The 23,769-nt window shown below is 38.5% G+C and overlaps 1 protein-coding gene across 10 annotated transcripts in view; it reads right to left on the reverse strand.

Moving 5' to 3' along the window:
* Positions 1–23,769, reverse strand: part of asic1c (acid-sensing (proton-gated) ion channel 1c) — a 324,712-nt gene that overhangs the window by 53,290 nt on the left and 247,653 nt on the right. For 2 of the 10 annotated variants that reach the window (XM_064347018.1, XM_064347016.1), the window contains exon 1: positions 2,981–4,344. The exons of 5 other annotated variants lie outside the window; for them this stretch is intronic. In XM_064347018.1, coding sequence (XP_064203088.1) covers positions 2,981–3,622 — 642 coding nt within the window. In that variant the 5' untranslated portion in view covers positions 3,623–4,344. Of the gene's footprint in view, positions 1–2,980; positions 4,345–23,769 lie in introns of those variants that run through there. 3 more of the 10 variants (XM_064347019.1, XM_064347015.1, XM_064347017.1) reach the window with 2 other exon arrangements.

Below are 23,769 nucleotides of genomic sequence, written 5' to 3' on the forward strand. Positions count from 1 at the left end.
AAAACAAACAAACTTCTCATACAATTATGAAATTGTATTTCATTTTAGTTTTCTTTAAATGAAAGCAGCTACTCACTTATCCCTGTTTATCTCTCTTTATGTGCGGTCTTTGGAATTTATTTTTTAATATTGCTAGGCTATGTTTGAGCTGAAAATGTACCTTCACAATGCACAGACATAACAAGACAAATACAGTCACACTTTAATTATATTTTAATTAGGTCCCACAGCACAATGACGTTATTATACAAAAAATGCTTGAAAAAATACCTGAGAACATTGTCAGAAGGCTACAACCCTACAACCGAATAACATTCTGGTTTGTTACCTTAACTCACCAAGTTGCTACTATCCAAATTACGCCCAGGTGCAGGTAGCCTCAACAATGCTACGATGTTAAACCTCTGCTGAGATAACAGCTCAGATCTTTCACACGTGCACACATACTGGGATTCTGTAATAATAATAATTTTATACAGATTTACTGATTCACTGTACCGCAGGCCTGGGAGGATGTTTACTGCCAGGGTATTTTGGCCAAAAGCTATCACAGAATTCTTGAGCAAACATTATATGCAGTAATTTCCCTGCACTGGGAGACAAGTTCTTCAAATGCAGGTTTTTCAGCATTCACAACTGGCCTGTCTTGCCAGCTTCTCCTACGCTACACTGACAAATACATTACCGACGAGTAGAGCTGGCATATATCGCATGATTGAGGGGGTTCTAGCAATTCAGTGAGTATGTTATTTTCCAATACCGTTAATGATGGCATGCATTATAAATGAAATCGTGGCCATATGTTTGCACCTAAATTAATTGATGAAGGTCATTAGTAATTGTTGCTTTTACCTCTGTGAACTGTAATCTTATTTCAAAAGAAAGGAAGAGGAAGTGAAGTTTGTGACCAATGAAAATGAAGATGGTCTGGACTAGGGGCACGGAACCAAAGTTGCTGTATGCACAGACACATGAGGACCATCAGCAGACCTTGAGCTTGATGTTGTATGAGCCTATAGTGACAATGTAATAACATTTTGACAATAATATGATACTTGTTCATTTTGGTATTGTCAGCATCGAAGAAACAGTTCGTAGATTGTGACAGAATTAATTTGCATTTAAGCAGTGCCTTGCAGATATTAAATACTGATTCATCCACTTTCAAAAAATAAGACTGGCCTCTCATCCTAGCACATAACTGAAAATTTAATCATCTGTGGGCAGTTGAATTTTGTTTAAAGATTTACATAAGATGGCTTTGATAGTTTTGACAACTCCCACTGTCTTTGTGGCAAAAATATATTCAACTCAATATAGCCAATAAAAGCAAAGTCACTATCTTTCTTTTTTGGTCAGCAGTCATCATAGTAGTCTTTCCTCTAAGATTGATGCCATATGAAAGGCAAGCATAGCAAAGCCCATGCTGTACAAGCCAACATGATGAGGATGATAAGAGGGTGAGGAAGAGCAGCAGAAATGATGGAGGAGAGACAAAGACACTTTCTTCGTGGATATATTTCCTTTTGCTTTCACGCTGAAAGCAGCGGCACGGAGGTCCAACCGTATCCTGAACCTGTTTTTCTTGAAGACATAAATAACCCTGGATTCAATAAAACTGTGAATCCTCTTGAAGAGAAGTGTGATTCAATTAAAAAGCAAGCCCTCCCAGATTAACCTGCTGCCTATTGCAGTAAACTGACCCCATAGATTCCAACAAAATTCCCATGTAATCAAAGGGCTAAAAAAGTTTTGTTTTTTTGCAGTATTTTGGTAGATTGTGCTGTGAAGGTTTTCATTTGACTGCATATTCTCTTAAGATGGATTAGTGATTTTAATTAAATTCAGGGGAATATGTTTTGTCCTTGCTTGGCTTTGTTGTCTACTTCTGCTCTAACAAAGATGTGGAGCTCATTACAGAAATGCTAGACAAGGACAGCAGTCAAGGTGGAATAGTGGCTAAGCAAACAACAGACAATTGAGGCTTCCAGACTAACATTTGCTCAATACTTACACAGAATTTTGAAATCTGACAGCAAACATGGCAGAAGCAGCTGTCAGTTTTTGCTTGATTCTGACAATTAAGGAAACTGCATTTTTTTGTGTTTACTGTATTTATAACCCTATTGAGAAAACACCAAGACCATGCATCTAAACATGCAAGAAAACATAGAAGTGTAAGAGAAATAAATAAATAAATCTGCCAGTTTTCAGGTACCCAGGTGGACAATATGCAATTGCTTCTTATTACTAATCACACAATATATATTAAACGCATACTTCAACTCACGCACCCTCTCTACCCAAAATCTCCCAGACATCTCTTTTCAATTATGTACAACACAATTGCCCCGATCAAATTATCTGCATGCGTGCTCTGAAAATTCCTGCCAATATGAGCATCAATTGAATATATCCCATGGTGAGGATAATACTGTAAAATGGTAATTGAACAATATCACAAAGAGAATGGCTCTCTCCTCATGCAAAGGAACCCTGACTCCAATATCTGCTTCCAATACTGCTGCAAATCAGCCAGGAGGAGGCATATGCATTTCAATGAAACGTTCTCCCTCTGTCCAAGAAACCATTTATCTGATACTGTATTTCTGCTGTTAAATCCCCATAATCGCATCTGGACACAGATCTCGAGTTACATTCTGAAATATCCATAACTTATCTTCTTTGTGAATTTGTCCACACCCCCCTTTCTCTTTCACACGCATCATTGCCTCTTTTCCATCTGTTTACTGAAAGCAAAATCTAACTGACAGCCGCATCGCTCACTCACATTGATCATTTGCCTTACACTGTCCCTCTCTCTCCTTCCCCTCCTCCATCTATTCCCCCCAATTTAAGGGTAAGATTCTTGTTAGTGCTGTTCTCTTTCTCCTTCTTTCTCTACTCTCTGACTCTCACTGTATGGACAGAGATGTATTTTTGCAGTTAGATTCCCCCCCCCCCCCCTCTCTGTACGTACAGGGGTGAAGTTCTTGTAGGTGCAGTTCTCTCCCTGGAACTTGCACTCGAGCAGCATGTCCTCGAGCTGGTGCCCCAGCCTGTCGATCATCTCTGTCGTGTTGATGTGGAAGTTGGGCGGAGGGGCGTAATGGCCGAACTCCAGCAAGCTGAGCATGCTCTGTCTCCGGCTGTCCCTCAGGATAGCCAGGCTCCTCTCATTGACCGAGTGATTTTGGTGCAGAAGGTCCAGCCAGTAGCCGCTGTGGTAGAGGTCGGTCTTGGTCAACTGGGAAGCCCGGAACAGGTTCTGGTTGCAGAAGGTGACGGCGGGGAAGGCCATGCTATGGGCCCACACCATGTGGATCTTGGTGAAGGCCGGGTAGGAGAGCAGGTAGTGGAGTCGGTTCCAGGACCAGGTGGAGAGCAGCCCCACGCAGCTGAAGAAGGCGAAGAACCAGAAGATGCGCCGAATCTGGGACCGGTCCCGGGCAAAGATGTACTTCAGCCCATGAAATTTTGTCTTCTTCACAAAAGCCGCTGTGATCTCGCTTGCAGAACGCAGGAGAACCTCACTTTCTGAACTCTGGAGAACAGTTCGGTGAGGCATGCTGGGAAGAGAATCTGGGGTTAAGGTTTCTGGAGACTCCTGTGTGGTGGCCATAGTTAATACATCCAGTTCGATTTACAGCTAATCCAATTTGTATCTACAGCCATGCACAGCTACATGATTCCCTTTGAATGGGGGCACCAAGGGAAAAATCCAAGGATACTTAACTCAAAAATACTCACAAATTTAAAAAATACCGAACGAGTCTAATCCTTTTATAAAAGCCAGCTACAAATAATCTGTGTGGGTTGGAAGATCTTTAAGGTGAGGAAAAGAACAATAAGAAAAATTGTATTGCTTAAGAATGTGCTTCTTACTGAAGGAATGAAAATTCATAAATTTGCATTACAGATTCACAAAAATGCTGAGCAAATGATGCAATATCCTACCTCACTTAAAAAAGTAAAAGCATCCTCAAGCGTAAATTCAGTCCCTCTGTTTCCAAGGTATAAAGAATGATGGCTTGTGGATCTGTCCTGGCAGTCAACACAGTTGGAGAATGGACTGCCTACAATGAATCCACAGTCCGCCCCTTAGGCTAATTCAGATAGCCCTCCCCCACTGGCTCTCTCTCTCTTGGAAGATGCGCTAGCCTTTGCTGGTTTGCTTCCGCTGAATGAGACTAGCGGTGGTGATTCCTGCGGAATGCCTTTTGTTCCGAGAGTCGCTTCAGACAGCCTAACTCCTCCCTTCCCTGGCAGCAGGAGGAGATGTTATTCCTCTGCATGTGAACTTGCAACAGGAGCAGAGACGGCTGCTCCTCGCGCGCTCGATCTCCGGTCGCCGGGAGAACACTGAATAGACGTGGAGTGAGACGTTTTTTTTCTCTCCTCTTTTCATGTCAGAATGGTGGGCGGGCGGGGAGGTGGGCAATAAGGAACGGGAGGGAGAGTGGGAGAGCTGATTGCGAGAAATCTAATTTGTGCTGGAATCTCTCTGGAAAGGCTTTGCCTGAGTGCGGGAAAGTGGGCTGAGCTGCGATGCTATCTCAGCTCCAGGAGGTGCGGTTTGGAATATCAAAGTCCTTATACCGAGCTGGGGGGCCCAGGCTGGGCATGGCATGGGTTTGCTTTGAGGTGGGGGTGGGGAGGGGGGCGGGTGGCACTTGGGATTTGTAGGCAGCCAAGCAAAAAGGAATTTTCCACATTTAAACTCTCTGATGCAAAAGCCTGGGACTGAATCAATGGCTCTATTACCCGACCCCAGAAGTCCATTTACTGATTAATGACAAATACTGGTTTGACAATCGACAGAAAATAAATCATCAATGCTTTGAAGCATTACAATTTAGTGCAACACATTGTATGACTGTGGCATGCAGCAATGCTCAAACAGACAAATTGACGGTACTGTTGTTCAAAAAGTGTACGTTTCACTGCTTTTGCGTACATTTCTTTTAAAGATCTAGCAAGGGTGGTAGCTCCTTTGCCATCTCTAGAGTCTAGTTATCACAATATGCTACAGGTACACCATACATCAGAGAGACTGGCAAATCAGGTAAGCTGTTGAATCAACTGCCTGAAGACGGGTAGGTGAAGCGATAGGCTTGGTCTTGTAGCTGCTCATCTGAGCATACAGTGCTTTTCAGTGCCTGTGGGACACCCGCCCCCTTCCCCCGAGTTCCCCACTTCCCCCCCCCCCCCCCCCCCCTCAGAGTCTGTCAAGCAGGGAAAAGAACCGCTAAGAAATCTCAAGAGGCCACGACTGCAGACAGCCCCTGTGGGCCTAATAAGCTTACATCATCAATTCCCTCTGCTGCCAAAATCGAAACACTCCAGCCAAGGTAACGGATACAGTATAGAAGCCAATAGCAGTTTCATCTTTCTCACAGATTCACTCACCAAGATCCTTTGTGCCACAGCACATGCCTTAAATTAGGACTGCTGGGGAATATAAACAAAAAGCATACATAAATATTTTTGATATTTTTCCTGCCTGCAGGATTACATCTTTCTTCACCGTATTTTTTTCCCTTGACAATAGTGGATACACAGCCCCTCAAAATTTTTCCAATAAAAACACACATCATTTTGTTTACTGGATATATTTATTTTTATTACAGCTTCCTCTCTTAATAAGCCAATGCACAATAAAAATAATATAAATACATAAAGTACAAATCTAAATCCAAAAGACAAAGACAATATTTTATTGTAACAAATCTGCAAATCCTGCAAAGTAGGAATGATAAAACTTTCATTCATATTTATTACGTCTCCTATAATTCATGTATTTTATGATGTATTTCAAAATCTTGCTGTGGGCTATTCTAATGCATTGCTCTGAATAATGGACAGTCCAGGCATTTTCTTGACAGCCCAACTCTCTTACTGATGGGCAAAGCTGGAGGTACACAGCCAGATAGCTATCATTAAATACATAACAGTCTCAATCTACCTCCCCAAAAATTCAAGCACAGCACAAATCTTAGGGTTCATGTCCCCTCCGTAGGGACAGTTCATAGTTTTTGGTTCAGTTGACATAAAGCAAGAAATGGGAATTTCACCCTTTAATCTGATTCCAGACACAAGCTGTCTGGGGCCCACATCAATAAAATACGGCTTTGCCCAAATTGCTCTGCCTCTTTTGTCTGAATGTAGCCGAGGCACAGGGGTTCTGGACTGTTAAATTGTCCTTTACCTTGTTTGCTTGCTTTGATCTCTCAAGGTGTTCAGAATCCCGCTGAAGTATTATCTTCTGAGACCATGAAGATCTGACCTCTTGGCATTCATCCCAATGTTCCAAATTTGTCGAGCAGCACCTCTGCTGCCGGCTCATTTTTGAAAAAACAAGAGTCCATCAGAGCTCTGAGAATTCCTACACCACTCTCTGGCCTTCTTCGGCTCAGCAATTCATTACATTTACAACTGACAACAGACAGTTTGGGACTGATCCCCACTGTAGTCTCCTGGCCCACTCTTCAGAAAAAACAAGCCTTAACATTTCATAAACAAGCCTTATATCATTAACTATACAGAAAGAATTCAGACCGATTCTAGGTTGGCTTTTTGAATACCGTTAAAATATACCGTAAAAAGGGCCATAAAAATAAATGGATAAATCCATAAAAACCCTGATCTGTTAAATAAAGGACTTACGCAAGACAGTTTGACAAAATGTATCTAACGCTTTATTGGATGTATCCAATTAACCTCTAATTAGGCAGAATTGCCACAAGTATCCTAGAAGTCTTGGAACTTATGCAGAATGGTATTATAAATTACCATAACCAGATTACCATAACCAGATTTGGCAAAAACCAAATTCAGATGGAATCATACAATATTTACTTAAGCAAATCATTGGTCATTTGGCTCAATTCTAAATAGATTGAAATTTAAAATACTAGAATTATATAAAAGACTCAAACAGAGTTATTCCTGCTAAATCGCCATGAGGCCAAGTTGTTGAATATAATAATGTCAGACAGAGGGCAGCCACGGCAATGGCATGCCAAATTATCTTTTGATGACCAGTATTGACACATACAATGCATTGGGTATTAACAGATTTACACTGGGATCTGATGACCATTGTGTATAATGCCTGTGATTGCAGGCAGTGGTGCACATTTACAGAGGCTGTGATCACGATGTAGCAAACAAGCAGAGAGAAGGTTTATTAGAGTCTGGAGGCGAGCAAAGACATTTTTGAAAGGCAGCCTGTGGACAGTCAGGGTTGAACGGTTGAAAGCTTGCTGCCTTTGAATGAGATGCCTTTGAACTAAACTGGAAAGGAAGCCACACAGGCTACAGTGGGTGTTGTTCCTTTTCAATTAAAGCAGTTTCTCATTTCCTGGTAACTGCCTCAGCCTAATGAATGCTGACTCCCTTCTTTATTGATTAGACATATGAATTTTCTATGAATGTGTTTCTTTAAATACCTGTCAATGTGTAGGCACATTAGAAAAGGTAATAACGGGCAAAGGCCATTACTTCCAAGCCTTGCCTGCTGTAGGGTTCCCCCGAAATATGAAGGAATTAATTGGATTTCAAATCACTCCTATAAGCAGCTTGTGCCAGGGGTCGATTCATGGACCCGTAATTCTCTAAGGTTGCAGTTAAGGGATTTTCTGCCAGTCAAGCGAGTTGTTATCTCTCTACTGGGAACCCCCTTGAATGTATTTTTTGAAGTTTAAATGAAATGAATCTAATGAGACGCTAAAGGAAGAATAATACGGCTATCAATTAATGAATATTTTCACACGATATTAAATATAGATGCCTCTATACATGCTAAAAAGCTAAATAAAAGTTTAAAACAGACAGTCTCTCTCAAGATTTCAAGATTTTGTTACAAATGACACTATATAGACACAGTTAATTTATAATATGGTACGTACTTAATTTAACTGTTTAACAGATATTAAATAATGTTATAGTCCTCTTAGTTTAATGCATGCAGTCTCAATCTGTACTGTATGGATATTAATGAGGCTGTACATATATATAGCTCATTTATTCACTGAAAGTCCTTTTTGACAAGTCATATCTTTGCTTTTGAATTATTATTCAATTGAAGCATTTTACTTTCAGGCTTATTTTGATGTTCTGCTTTCGTTAGAACTAATGTTGCGTGCAGTGGACATTTTTCAAAAATTAGGCTTACGCTTGGTTCTCAGCACAAATGTACAACAAAAACATGTTTCAAAATAAACTGGATTTGTGGCATTTCCTGAAAAGATTCATGCCTCTGCTTTCACAGTGAAAAAAGCCAAAAAACTAATTAAACACATCAGTGGTTCTAAATGGCACAGCAAGTGACAGGTGTGACCTTCTGAAGAACTTTCCACACTGTACCATGAAGGCAGGCCACTGATTGAGGGGAGCATGGGTAAATGGCAGTACAGTTGAGCAGCTCCTCAGGTTATTTAAATAAATCATGTTCTGACAACAAAACCAATGGGAAGAAAAGATTTTAACAAATCATCCCACTGCAATCCATTCATCAAAAAATAGCGCTCGAGAAATTTTCTGCATTCATGAATGTGTGTTGAGCTAAAATTAAAAGAGTATGTTGGTGGACCTGTGTCTCCACCCACCTTCCCAGCATCCACATGCTTTACAAGAAGTGTGTCTAAGAGCACGCCTATCAGAACCATCTAATCCATAGGGCCTATTTTCCAGTCCTTTTTAGGCACTAAAGGGTCCAAATTGGATGTTAAAAGCATGATTTTAATTGGTGAGTAATAATATGAAAAGTTGAATAACATATGAATCCTGGCCCAAAGGCCAAAGTGATGGAACACTTAGGACCTTATTCAGACTTTGCAGATAATCACCCATTGAAGGTCACGCGTTTATTCAGACTCGTTTGAAATACACACTTATCTTTGATAATGGGAGGCACTTCCTTCCTTATATACATTGGAAAATGTAAATGTAAGCATATTCCACTCTAAAAAGGCAGTTACAGCACATGTGTGTCAAAGCATTACCACAAGTTGTTACTGTAATGTTGAAGAATATTTGAAGAGGATGAAAAAACTACATGATGAAACCATGGTAAATAAAATTTCCTGTGTGTGAGTCTGTATTTGGGATGGTTTTCAATAGGCCATAGGAAACAGTAGCAACTTGCTGTGTTGAAAACACTCCATTTAAATATTGATTTACAGCCCATTATTTTGTCATTGTTTGACTAATGTGATGAGAGTGCATTCTGGCTCTCTCAGAAGAAGGCTTGTGTGGGAAAACAAGGGGCATATTGATCATTTAAATAATGATACTGCAAGCCACCTGAGAATCACCCTCCACCCCAGAATCTCTGTTCATTTTAGATTTCAAATGCACAACAGTATCAGAGGAGTTTTAATCTAGAAAACAGAACAACTTTACTAAATCAACTTTACTTCTCAACATAACCACAGTAAATTCTCAGTTACACCAAATATATCATATGAAATATATATAATTATATACCCATGCAAATATGAGATTCCATACAACAAAAACCCCCAACTGAAATATTAGGTATTTAATGACAGCCATGTCATATATATCAATTTTTATCAATAATACAAAAACCTGAAGTGGAGACTGACAAAGAACCAGTGATGAGTCAAACATCAGGAAAATAAATGCAATAAGCAAATAAAAAACAAATAATGTACTCACTGTCAGTAATAACTAGCGAACTAATTGAGTGTAAATCAACAACATTTGACAAGTTATGATTATGGTCTAACAGATTTGTTTTGTACCTGCACCAACAGCAAGTATATTGACTTAAATGTACAAGCAATGCAGCTGACTGAGGCTAAATAATGCAAGCCTAGTTTTAGCGATGAGCTGAGTGAATGCAGTATTTCTCGAGGTAATTCATTATTCATCAACTGAAAGAACATGTGTGTTGTCATTAATTAAACAGATATGAGGTGAAATTTACAAAATAATATTGTTTAATTAAAAATATGATAATTAATTAATAGCTGATGGAATTATTTCTGAAATTGAAAATGACAACATATTTTAATTTTTAATTAATAATTTGAAACATATAGCACTTTTTTTTTAGCATTCTGCCAAATAACAGTTAACTAGCTGTTATATTATTTGAACTGGTTTCATACTTCTATTTTTTATTTTACATACACAGCAGTGCTCTTTAATGTACATATATAAAACATTGGAGCATTTTATGCAGCGTTTTTATAGTTGAGGAAAGCAGGCCACCACAATATTGTTTGATGCATTCATTAGATTTAGGCTTAGAGAATGGATGTGTTCATTCAGATAATGTAAGAGAGCAGCGCAAATTTCAAGCCAATGTAACCATGGTCAGTCTGTCAGACAGGGAAAGTGCGTGTGAGCGTGTGGGGGGGTGCAGGTTCTATATCTGTATATGTGATTGTAAAACACAGTTTCTCAGTAACATTTGACTGCCAAATAGTGATGCTGATTGTCAGTGTGTGTGCAGATTCTATATCTGTATCTGCAAACACAGTTTCTCAGTGACATTTACATTCGTGTTTTCAAGAGGTTAAATATTTCCAAAGTATAGATTATAGTTCTTATTTTTATGGTTCTGACATCTACATTTTGTCTTTAAGTAATTTGCTCATGAGATTATTATTTTGTTATGATTACAGTATATGTTCCTTAGGTTACTAAAAAGCAATAATGTAATGGTTGCCTGCTGACTTAAATTTAGATTTGACTTGAAATTCAGCCTCATGACCAGTGTGCCATAGATATAAATATATAGTTATACATACATAATAAAATAAATAAATCCCAAGCCTATGGAAGCTTTTAATAACTTGTAAGCTGCAAACTTAAAACAATGTATGTAGCACCCCCTGTTTGACCCCCTCAGTATCTGCTACACCACAGAGGGCACACTACAGTGTGGGCCAGCCTTTTATGGTGTCTTTATAATTTTATACATGGATTCAAAAGGTTTCTTTGTGGAGTGACTCTGAAATGTTTGATGCATCGGTTAATTTTCCCCTGTGCTTTGGGGGAAAAGGTTTAGAGCTAGAAGCTCTGTAGTTCACATGCCAGGGAATCATTACATTTTGATTGTGCAGGTTTTATGTGATTATAAATAAATCATGGTGCTCTGCGGTTTATTATTTTTGTTCTCATTTTAGATACATGACAATTATTCTGTGAGGGAGTGACCTTACTCTCACTCTCTCAACAAATAGATACCATCACTAATAACACTTCATATTATTGTCTATGACATTACGTCAGCATCCACCTGTTTAAGGGGTCGCCATCTCTGCTGTTCCTGAGGGTGAATCACAAAAAAGGAGATGTCCTCTTTGGAAAGCCATCATGAAAAATTATTCAGATGAGGCCTCTAATACAGTACCACTGGTATGATTATAAGTCCATTTAAATGAAGGTGGGTGGCTACGAAATGGGAATAGCCTATTTACTGTACACATAAGGCTACTGTCATGTCACTAGCAGTTCTGATCAATACTTGCTTCAAATGATTGAAATTGGTACATTTTGACCTACAAACTTCTAAAACTTCGAAACTAGGTTGCAAATTTTTTTCACATTTCCAAAGGACTGCCATTCCCATTGCATTCATAAGTTAGAAATATACAGAATGTCAAAAGCATGTCAAAAACATTCCACATTAAGAACACTCTTTCCTGTTACAACCTTCCACCTGCCATTTCTCCTCTTAACACCAATGACAGCTGCCATATCTGCAGAGCTAATAATGGGCCCAATCCTAGCACAGTTGTTACCAGCCTTTATATACAACAAATAATGGCTTAAGTCCATATTTTACATTCTCTACTCCTACATGTGTAACTCCTCAAATCGCATATACCTTGACACAAACACGTGAAAATGACTATTTCTGCTTTTTGTAAATACTTCGGTAGGTAACAAATGTAACAATTATGCAGGATGTAGGAGCTCTGTGGAGCCACAAGACTTGATAAATCTGCCATTAGGATACCTGGCCAGCCACTGTCAGCCACACCTTACCTCTATAACTCTTATGCTTGTGTGAGCCTGATCTCCTCATTCATTTGCAACATTAGTAATCTCATTAAAAATGAACTTGAACTATTTTTTCTCTTTTTGAGAATCTTTTAAAATCTTGTTTTTATTTTTTCTAATAAAACTAATTTCTTTGACCGTCACAGACACTTCTTACTGATTGTGCCATATCATACAATTACTGGAATAATTAGTTCATAGTTAAAAAGATTATTAACTAATGATAAAATGAAATGATGAAATGGTTAAAAACTATTGTTATACTGTGTATAAATTCATATTCTTAAACAGCCAAAGAATATCAACATGATCTGTAGCAACTTCCTCTTTATTGTTATTCATTAGGCACTAAAGGATTCCAAACTGTTTCATAAATATTTGAAAATGTCTTTTTCCCTTTCACATTCAAACACAAGCATTCTTTGAACTTGATAAGAATAGACATCAAACATTTCTTCAAAGGACTTTAAACAAATAAAATGGTTTGTGTATGGAATTAAATATTTTTGTAATTTTTTAACCTGATTGATGCAGCTTGGAAATGGCATCCATACAACAAATGAATTAAATATTTAAGTCAGAACATGCACCTCATTGGGCAGCTGATTAGATAAAAAGGCAGAATATTTGCTTTATGTCAGCTAGTTCATTCTCCACTGATAGGCCCCAAATTCAGTATGGACCACAGCTACAAATTCACCCAGATTTTCACTGTATTTTTAACATGGAGTCCACCATTAATAAGATTAGATTTAGGTCTTGCTCTTTCCAAGATGGTGTAGTTGGTGGAGATTGTATTAATGCCATTTTAATACAGGACCAGCATAGTATTTTTCTTGGGAGGGAGTCATGTAATACATTATGATTGACAGTGTCAAGGGGCAGAGTTCTTGTTGTGACTATAAAAAAGCACAGCTGCTTCTTATTCATTTTACTGATTCTAGTTCCTGGTGCTACATCCCCAAAACAAGCTGCTTACATCACAATGCTGAACATACAGTATTTAACCCTACTGGGAAGTGAAGATTCTGAAATGTGATTGATCGCAGTCAAGTTTTCAAGTATGCTAGGCTAACTTTCCTTAATTTCATAATATAAAAAGTGATTCCTTGGACTATTTGATTTCAGTATTCAAATATTTCTGACTGTATGAATAGATTATCTTTTCATTTACAAGTCCTCTTGTGATATGTTAATAAGAACAAGACTAAATAGTTAATGTCCTGGTAAGACTGAGTTTCATAAAGATTTTTGATTGAATAACTGAAATGTAAAAATCCAATTCACAGTGACATATGGGCTATAGAAGTGTAGATTTGTATCAAGGCTTTGGGAAATCATTCCATTTCAAGGCTTTGTTTTGAGATGTAATTCATAACTGGACTGCAACACTGTCAAATTTTAAATGAATCCCCCAATTTGCTTTGTGACACACACTAATTGGTTAAAAGGGTGCCACTGCAGTAATAAAAAAATCAAACAAAAAAATAGGCCTATCATTAAATAACATCGTGTCAGATGGACACCAGTGGAAATGCAATAATACCTTCAGCCCTTTGCTTCTCTGTTATTAGGAGTGTGAGTCACTATTGACTACCAGACTATTAAATAGATAAGAAAGCCCAAATGTCTACTGTAAGGAAACTGACTAAAAGACAATAAAAGACTTCTTAAAGGATGGCATGTGTTATTAAAAATTAAACTTAGATGCTTCTGTCAGAGCCCTTCTCAGCCATACATTTTTCTTTTCTTCATTTTTTCACAGAAAGGCCCAGTGACCTGCTGCGTACCATCTGACTGCAGGGCATGCAACAGATGAATTCAGCTAGATGAAGATGAAGATACTTTGCACTAAGAACCCTTTCACTCACTGATGCTTAAGGCTGCTTAAGAGCAAAGGGATTACAAGAGTAAACATAACGAAGCGAAGAGTGAACATAACGCTGAAAATCATGCACACACACACACCCCACACACACACACACACACACACACATATATATATATATATATATACTGTATACCGTATATGTAGATATATAAGGTTTTCATAATTATGTTTACATTTTACCCAGTCTTGGTAAACAATATCAATATTGTCCCAACATTGTATATTCAATATAGCATATACAGTACACCCAAAAAACCCTTCAAAAGAATAAAAAAATACTTAGGGATACAATGCAAAGCTAAGCAAAGCTTGGATTAACACATAAAGCTTGCTGTGCATTCCCTTGAGAAAGAGTTTACACGAAACATCAGAGCCCGACACACTAGTCCATCAATAATCCATATACCACAAATATGATTATATAACATATAGTTAAAATATTTCCCCTATACTTTGGAAGAAATTGATCAAAATGGATGAATACATTGAAGATCATGATATCCATACCAATGGGTGAGAATGACTTTTCCTTATTGTCTGACCTACATCTTTGTGAAGATGGATCTTCAGTTATTTTGTTTTATCACTCTATTTACCATTCTCGGGTCCTTTTTTCAAGGATGGTGGTGTCACTGCACAGTCTTGTATGCCCACGAAAGCATAGCAGAGACAAACCTAGACAAACCTAATGAGTCAAAAAAATATTCAAACCCTCTCCTATTTTCGTGTTGTTTCGGTCAAGACTGTATGGAGTGTAATGTGACTATGTTTAAAGCATCATTTTTTGATTTAACGGACTCATTTTCTTCTCTTATAATACCCTCTCACATTGGGTTACTATCTTTCATTGACCAGAGATAAAAAAATAGTAAAAGGTTTTTTTGTAATTATTCTTATGGGAGGTACATGTTATGTGGAAATTAGGGTGATGAGGCAATGCAATACTATTTACTGAGAATGGATTAAATGCACAAACATTTTAGAAAGCTCACAAATTCCTGTGTTGTTTCATAGCACCCATACTCATGTATGAAAGAGATCTTATTTATACAGTTTTATGTTGATTAATTTGATTTATTCATTACAGACAGCTGACAGGTCAGGTGCATTTAAAAAAAAATGTCTTAAAAAAAAAAAAACATTGCTCTCCATTTTCTGTTTATCTCCAGAACATACATCAACAACCATTCCTTTAATGTCTGTTTTTCTGTTTTTTCATTTGCTCCACAAAAACACTTTGTTTGGGTGAGAAAACCTCACACAAACACTTTCATTAATTTCATACTTAAGCAGCAATGCCTAAATTATTAACTTTTACTCATTAACTGCTCTCAGGCTCCTATTAACTTCACGCCTCCATTTCCTCTTGAAAAATGTAAGCGCTATCCTTGAAAACACATTTCCTCTGCTTGTATAGTTACTGAGGAATGGGAAGGCTAGAAGCAGTGTCTTAAATTATTAATCTGGATTAAACACACTTTTAATCACATCTTGAATATTATTCTTTAAAATCAAGACTCATTTGCAGTGCACAAAGGGCGTGCTTGGGTACTTCTCAGTAGAAGCTGTGAACTCATGGACCCAGAAAATTTCAGCATGAATGTACCTTCCTGTGACTGGATTCTTCAATAAGGTAAGCAAACACCAGAAGTCAAAGATCTGGGTGTTTGGGTGTTTTTGATGTTGGGTTTGTTGTAAACCTGTCAAACATTTATATTTTTTTCAATATAAACAAGATTACTAATATCACACAAAAACTGTTCTGCCTTTTTTGCATTACATATAAAGTTGTAATTATTCCACTGATGCTGTTTGACACTGTTTGACTTCTTGTACTGGTAGTGCCCTTGAACAAATAAAACAGATCATATTGGAAAATGTATATCTTATACCTTATTATTAACACATAAAATGCTATACTGTATTTATTACATGGCCAGAAGTATGTGGACACCTGACATTCAACATCTCCTCCAAAATTATCTCCATTAACATGAATTTGGTCCACCCTTTACTGCTATAGCAACCTCCACTCTTCTGGGAAGGCTTTATACTAGATGGAGCATTACTGCAGGGATTTTCTTCCATTCAGTCAGAAGAGCATTAGTGAAGTTCAGCAGTAATTGGGTGATTAGGCCTGGCTCGCAGTTGGCTTTCCAACTGATCATAAAGGTGTTGTATGGGGTTGAGGTCAGGGGTCTGTGCAGGCCAGTCAAATTCTTCCGCTGTGTGCCTGGCGGCATTGTCATGCTGAAACAGGAAAGGGCCATCCCCAAATTATTGAGGAAGCACAGCATCGTCTAGAATGTGATTGTATGCTGTCACATTGCGATTTTCCTACACTGGAACTAAGGACCTTATCTCAAACAATGAAAAACAGCCCCAGGCTAAGGGGTGTCCAGATAATTGTGGTCATATAGTGTATATATTCAACAATAAACTATATGTATGACTTAAAAATAATGTATGTTTTGCAATATCAGCTGTGTAAGCTGTTTGAATACATCTTCATTGATTCCTGATCATTGTTAGAACCAGACATTAATTATAAGCACCAAATAATATATGAGCAAGTGAAAATTCAACTGGAAATCAAATGATTTCTCCACCATCTAGGTTAATTGCGCATACTACCTTCTTGAAATGTATTTTTTTTACATAATAGTTTTCTTTACAAGCTAAGCTGTTCTTAATTGACAGGCAGCAGTGTATTTCCTATCTGTTTTCAGACAGGTCCTCAACAAACTATGGCCTGTTCATCAAGGAGAACATTTATTTGAACTTCTCCACAGCTTCCAACAACTACACAAAACATTAAGCTCTTCTGCAGAGTCTTTCCAATTTTCCCGGTTTATGTCGGTCACAGGCTGTCAAAGCCATGACAACTCCCATGAAAAAGGGATGAAAAACAAAACACAGTCTACTGCCCACAAGACTTCCCGTGGAGGTCTGAACAAAAGGAGAGCTTTGTGCTCTGGAAAAACAAGACTCAAACAAGACAGATAGGCTCCGGGTTGAATGAGGCAGAGGGTGCTGTGCGGAGGATATGGGGGTGCAGTGAGACTTCCTGAAGTACGCCCACCTTGGCAATCCCTACTGTGCCCGATGTCTCACCCAATAATAGCTCCAATTATGATTCTCCTCTATATAAAATTAAGGACTTAAATTGTAAGCATGGGTTACCAGCACATCACTACGGAGGTGCTGAAGACGTGTGGTTTTTATGGACATTTTGACACTAGGATGTAGTATCTGCTTCTTATCGCGGAGGCTGGGAATCATCTGACAGCCCGTCCTGACACCACAGCAGTCTCAAGTCTTCCAGAGCAATTATAAATGTCTGGGCTGATATTGCTCTCAGGCCTGTTATTAAATCTGTATTACAACTTCTGTGTTGACATGGTCTGTCTTCTTCCAAGCTTCTTTTAAATCACCCTTCGTATATTCCCCCGATAAATGGTTCATGCAATTAGCCCGAACTCAGTCAAAAGGGAGTGAGTGAGAGAGTGATGAGAAAAGAACAAAAAAGAACAACATGTAAGTTGAGGACACACATATTGGATGAGCCAGGATACTACTGGTAGAAAAATGAACGAGGGCCCTTCAGTCTGTAAACAACAGAAGCTTATTTACAATGAGGATACTTGGTGATTTATTTATTTTTTACTTCGGAGTTTAAGTCTCTGATGGTCAACTGTCCCGTTCGTGCCCAAGCTCTGCAGAAGAGAACCACTGGAGACAAAACCCAGGTGCCTTGCTATTGTAAATATGCACATGAAAGGGCTTCGGTACAAGAGTGTGGTCATTGCATGAGGGTGGGGGTTAGGGGAAGGGCAGTTGGGTGGGTGTAGAACACTATGACATTTGTTGCCTTGAGAAAAGCATAAACTTTGCAATGCCTTGGATGAGATCAGCTACCTATGGTAATCCAATAAAAATGGAGGAGTCAATCATTTTGTTTCATTGATTCATTAATTAAGCCATTTTGCTTGTTATCCATTGCATTACCAGGTTGAAAGGACGTTTAATTTGAGGCATAGTTTGAGGTTTAATAAATGTAATTTAAGGCCGCACACAATGGAATGCGGTTGCCTTACTGAAGGAGATGTTTACTGAGTTGTACTGATTTACTGATTCTGGCTGATGTATGCCTCGTGTAAGATTAGGTCTTTGTTTACTGCTGCATTATTTATTAATAGAGCCCAGAGCTTTTCACAGCCTTATTTCCTGGCACACCTGCTGTATTTGGATTAACAGGTATTAATTAAGTGCATGAATAGTAAGACTGGCAATGATTCCATTTATGTGATACTCCTTGATACAGAGAACTGGTCACACCCAGGTTTCTAGTGGAGATGGAAATTAATTTAATTAACTTTTGATAAATAGAAGATATATATGTATATATATATATATATATATATATATATGTAGTGCTGCTCATAAGTATTTCAACAGTGAAACAAGTTTTATGGTTTTGGCTCTGTACTCCAGAACAGCTTTCCAAATAATTAACCTTGGTGTTCTCCTAACAACAAAAATAACTGACATCCCAACTTGAAATTGGTCTTTTCAAAAAAATGTTTTATATTGTTCGTTCACAGAATGGAATACCAAATAAGTAAACTGTACAACATAGTACAACATAGTTTATCTTTGTAGTCTGTGATGGGCTTTGAGGGTGAATAATAATGGATTTGCAATCAAAGGACAGCATAGATGTTTCTAGGGACAGTTTCTGCATTGAAAAGCCTGTCTCTTGTGTTTCCGACTTATCAGCAAATCTCATGAGCTGGAAGATCTCAGATAATACAGAAACATTATTTCAGCAAAATCTTGACCCTGGGGATACCCATTCAAATTAATGTAATTTTGTGTAGAACAATTAATTGGGATGATGATGATGATGGTGGTCATGAAGATGATGAAGAATAATTATAATCCTTTTGTTGTTTTTTGTTTACATTCCTGTTCACAACAACAACAACAACAATAATAATAATAATAATAATAATAATAATAATAATGTTTTGTTGCTGTGAACAAAAGCAACTGAATACCACAAAAAAAATGCATTCAGTCATCCGTTCATTTTCTAAACGGCTTACTCCTGGTCAGGTTCGCAGTGGGGTTGGATCCTAACCCAGCAGACATTGGGTGAAAGGCAGGAATACACCCTGGACAGGTCAACAGCAAATATGCTAAATAAAAATGGCAAAGTACAACCTCAGGAAGAATTCCGAACAGTGATCTAAAGTTGACAGTGAGGAGAGAAAAGAAAAAAAGCTCATTAAACACTTGAAGAGAATACATCCCTTTCTTAATCAATTGAAATACTGAAAGTACAACTGAAAACAAACTGTTGATTTTGCTCAATAACTGCATGATGCCTATTTACACTTTGAAATTACAGTACACAACCTTAATCTTGCCTCAACATTAACACTAACCATTTTCCCAAACATAATGATAACCCTAGCCTAACCATATTGTGAACCCTAAAACCTCATCTTGACATGATTGTAAAGTGGCTAAAAATAATTAAAACAACCATAAATCTTGTTGAAAGCTTATTGAAACTCAATCCCATCCAAAACCCAGTGGGGTCAAAATCCAACATCGTACTTTTGCCTGATTGCATAAATTATGCACCCATATGTGAACAGATTTGCACACAGGTAAGTACACAGGTAAATATCTTATGATATATTTTCATTGATAGTGGATAGCTACATCTAATTTAAAATAATTATAAAAAACTGTGTTGTAGTTTATTTTGCTTCACACCTGTCTCATTGAGTGTGGGGTGTATGCTTACACACATGGTACGCCAAAACAAACATTTTCTTAGGGTTTTGAGTTCTTAAAGGACCACCATAAATGTCTTTCAGTTTTGAGGGCAGTGCAGTTATCTTGGGTTAGTGCGGTACAGTTTGGAATGCATAGACCATTAGGCATCAAGCAGGGCCATTAATTGTATGCCATGATTACAATGCCCTAAGACCTAAGAGTTTTTTAAAGGCACTCTGCAAAATAACTTTCTGACTCCCAAGACATCCACAACACCAATTTCCTTCCTGGTAAAAAGAAATAAGCATGAAATAAAAATGTGGGTTATCTCCCAGAATAATTAGCATTGTGGAAAAGAGTGACTATTGCTTCTGAAATTAGCCTACTCTTGCTTTTTGGTTACCATGGTAAAACTATCATAAGCTTTGTACTGCCTTGCTTTTCTATTAATCGGTATTATTTTGAGACAAAAATAGGCAGGATTAAGTATGAATAAGAAAATTGAGTCCAATAGATCAAGTACCCCAGAGGGTCTATCACCAAGACTTTTAAATGGTTGGCAAAGTATATCCAACTAAGCCTAGTTTTATATTGTCTGTGCAGGAGTCACATTTCCCAAACAAAAGTACTCAAGAATTTACAAGTGTTTGTGTGTTGGGCAAGAGCGTGTGTGTGTGTGTGTGTGTGTGAGAGAGAGAGAGAGAGAGAGAGAGAGAGAGAGAGAGAGAGAGAGAGAGAGAGAGAGATACGATACAGAGACCAAAGATACAGCAAAACTCTGTTCAGACATGTAAAACCTATATCCTCACAGAACACCTCCAAGCTGAAGTGTTAAAAAATCATTCACAGAACACAGAAAACCCATACCGTTTTACTGCAAATGAACTTCAGCAGCTGACTGCACAGTCTGAAACATGCAGACAGACAAACACGCGCCCACACAATCTCAATAACCTCCTGTCTCATGTCCAATGCATCACCGAGCGTATCGACATTAACAAACAGCTGCCATCTTAGACATAATTCAATACTGAAGAGCACAGGATGTCAGGACAGAGTATGGATTATCCCTGAAGCGGTGTGCTTGAAGCACTTCTGACAGTTGCTCCGATCTGTCTGCCCTTCAATGCATGTGCCGTTGCCCTCTGCCTTGTTAAGGGTGACACCTTGTGGCGTGTTTGCACCTTACAGCAGAGCACAAGTGACGCCAACTCTCCTCTAGATGGCTGTTGGGTAATGTTATCTGACGGGATAGATTACACCCAAGGCTCTTCAGTGAAAACTTATATCATCTGCTTAAAAAACCTGGCTCAATTTGTTTATGCATTTATTTTGTTGAAATGGTAAATTTTGTCAGCATGTTTGCCTCCATTTTATCATTTAAAAATATTATCCTTAACACAATGGGCCACAGTGAAAAACAGCAAACAAGGGGGCAGATCACTTCCATTATTGAGTTATCAGTAACTTGCACCAGGTGGGATGTATGAAGTGTCATAGTCCTTGCATTTTAGACACTTTTACTGTACGCATCATACAGGTAATATTCACCTGGGCAGATGAGGGAATAAAAGTATAAACAGAGAAGAGGCTGCCATCACAGGTGTGGCCATCATCCATAAATTAACCAAATAACATTCAAGCATACATTCTAGACAGGCCTGGTTGCTCATAATTATGGCTAGCATTGCTTCAAGTGGAGACCTCAGTGACTTTGAGAGGGGGGTGATTTCTGGAGCACATTTGGCAGGAGCTTCATTAAACAAGGCCACTCAAATTGGTGATGTTTTATGAGCAATGGTGATGTCAGCATGGAACTTCCGAGAAAGGATATCATCAGCAAAGGGAAAAGGTGTATGTGGCAGGCTTGTGATGCCAGTGAGTTCACTTCAATCGAAAGGCTCAACACACATGCAACTCCAGGTCTGCAAATTTCAAATTTGGGGTGAGAAGAGCCAGGCAGTGGTAGGCCAATGTCCCATTGAGTGATTCTACATTGATGGTTCATTCTGTTAGTTCACTTCCTTTCCGGACCATGTGTGCTGTTTCACCAGTTTGAGTTTTTCCAGCCTCTTTGGTTCTTCCACATTTATATAGTTAAATGCTGATATTTTTTGGGAGGATTTTACAACCATTCATAATCTCTTTTACCAATGCTATCAATGGTCATGTAATGGTCTACTGCCAGTTGGTATGCACATTGCTCACTGTTAACTGACATGGGCCAGTTCATACATTTATGCTCTTTTAGACAGGAGCTGATATTATATTTATGCTATATTGTAGCCTAATTGACAGAATTTTAATTGTGCTCTGCTGTGGCCTTTCTGACACTGAACTACTTCTCATACATACAGTAGGGAGAAAGTAAACCTGACAGGAATAATGCACATGTGCGACTGTTAAAACGCCTCACTTGTCAGACTCAGCGTATGGTCTCCAACATTCTGTCCTGTTATTATTATTTCTTTTTTTAGAAATGTCAAAATGGACAGCTCCCAGTAGCCAAGAATTTGAGCACTAATTATGCTCCAGTGGGAAATGCAAGGTTTGTCAGTTCTCCATCCTTAGACCCACTCACTAATTACATGAAAGAAGGATGTTGTTGAATTACTGATAATTGGATGGCTTAATGAATGATAGGGCACGTACATCAATGAACTTGTTTGAGCCAAACACATTGATTCTTTTGCTAGTCGGGGGATGGTATCAAAACAATACACATTCTGCGCAACACATTGGCTCATTTCAGGACCACTGCACCTCCTTGTGGACTCAGAGGTCCTTTAAGCTCCATTGATTATATTCCACGCAAATAAATGTCAAATGGAAATCCAATCAAAACCTTGGCCAACCCAGTTTGTTCGTTACAAAATACTGAAACTGCATGATGGGATCACAGCTTACCTGACCTCTTAACAATAATTTATCTTTCTTGATTTTGGTAGTACAAAACCATCAGGAGATTTGTGATCAAAATAGTCATCACCACCTGCTCTGTATTCCCCAAGCATAAACAGCCAAGTGCAGATGCACCCTACATCAATAAATAAGAGAGCCTATGTTCTCTAGATGGTGCTTCTCTTTCCCTGACCCTGCTGTAGGCCACTTCTATCTGAGAAAACATAAGTGCTCTGTTGCTCAAGGATTCAGCACGCAGACCACACCATAAACCAACTTGCGGTCACACTTTGCTGGACCCAATTTTTTTTTAAATGCCTCTACTCCTCCATTACCGGGGTTCAGCAGTCCACAGCATCAGCCTGGTTTCTGCGTTTCGGGTCATGGTTTTGCGTTTGCCCTCCTGAATTCAAAATAAACTTCTGTGCTACTCCGGCTCAGCTGAAAGTTTTATTGAAGAAACAAGGAAAAAAAGACAAACAAAAACAAACTCTAGACTCTTCAAGATCAGCCCCTCCTAAATTTTGTTTTAGTTGCTTTACAAACAGTGTAACTTGCTCTTAGCCAGCTAATCAACTGTGAGTTTAGTTGACAAGGAGAGGGTATGGTACGAGACGAGCATTCCACATCAGTATGAAAATAATGTCTTCAAAATATGAACCTAATTAGTTTTACTGTTATCTGCTGTGTTACAGTTATTCCTGATTCAATGCTGTCTTTCATAGATGTTTTTTCATTGTGTTCCAATGGTAGGGGCTTGTACTCATTTATTTTATTATATCAGTCCATCACACCTTCTTTATTTTGGTCTGAACAGTGCAGTGATTGGTTGGACTTCCTCAAGTTTGCTGGGCTGCTGTGGTACTGCCTGAAACAAGTTCTATTCTTTGTTCAACATCACTGTCAGGTCACCACAACCTGAACACCACACTGCTGTCAAAATCACCCCAGTCAGATCATTGCTGTCAGATAAGTGCAATCAGAACACTGTGCCAGATAATTACCATTAGAACACTAATGTTAGACGATCACCACCAGAGCACTGCTGTCCGATCATTATGATCAGAGCACTGTTGTCAGACAATAACACTGCTTTCAGGTAACAGGACTTGGCAGTCAGGTTATTACTATTGGAACAAGGCACA

Source organism: Anguilla rostrata, chromosome 8 (genome assembly GCF_018555375.3).
Source record: "Anguilla rostrata isolate EN2019 chromosome 8, ASM1855537v3, whole genome shotgun sequence".
Classification (NCBI taxonomy): Eukaryota; Metazoa; Chordata; class Actinopteri; order Anguilliformes; family Anguillidae; genus Anguilla; species Anguilla rostrata.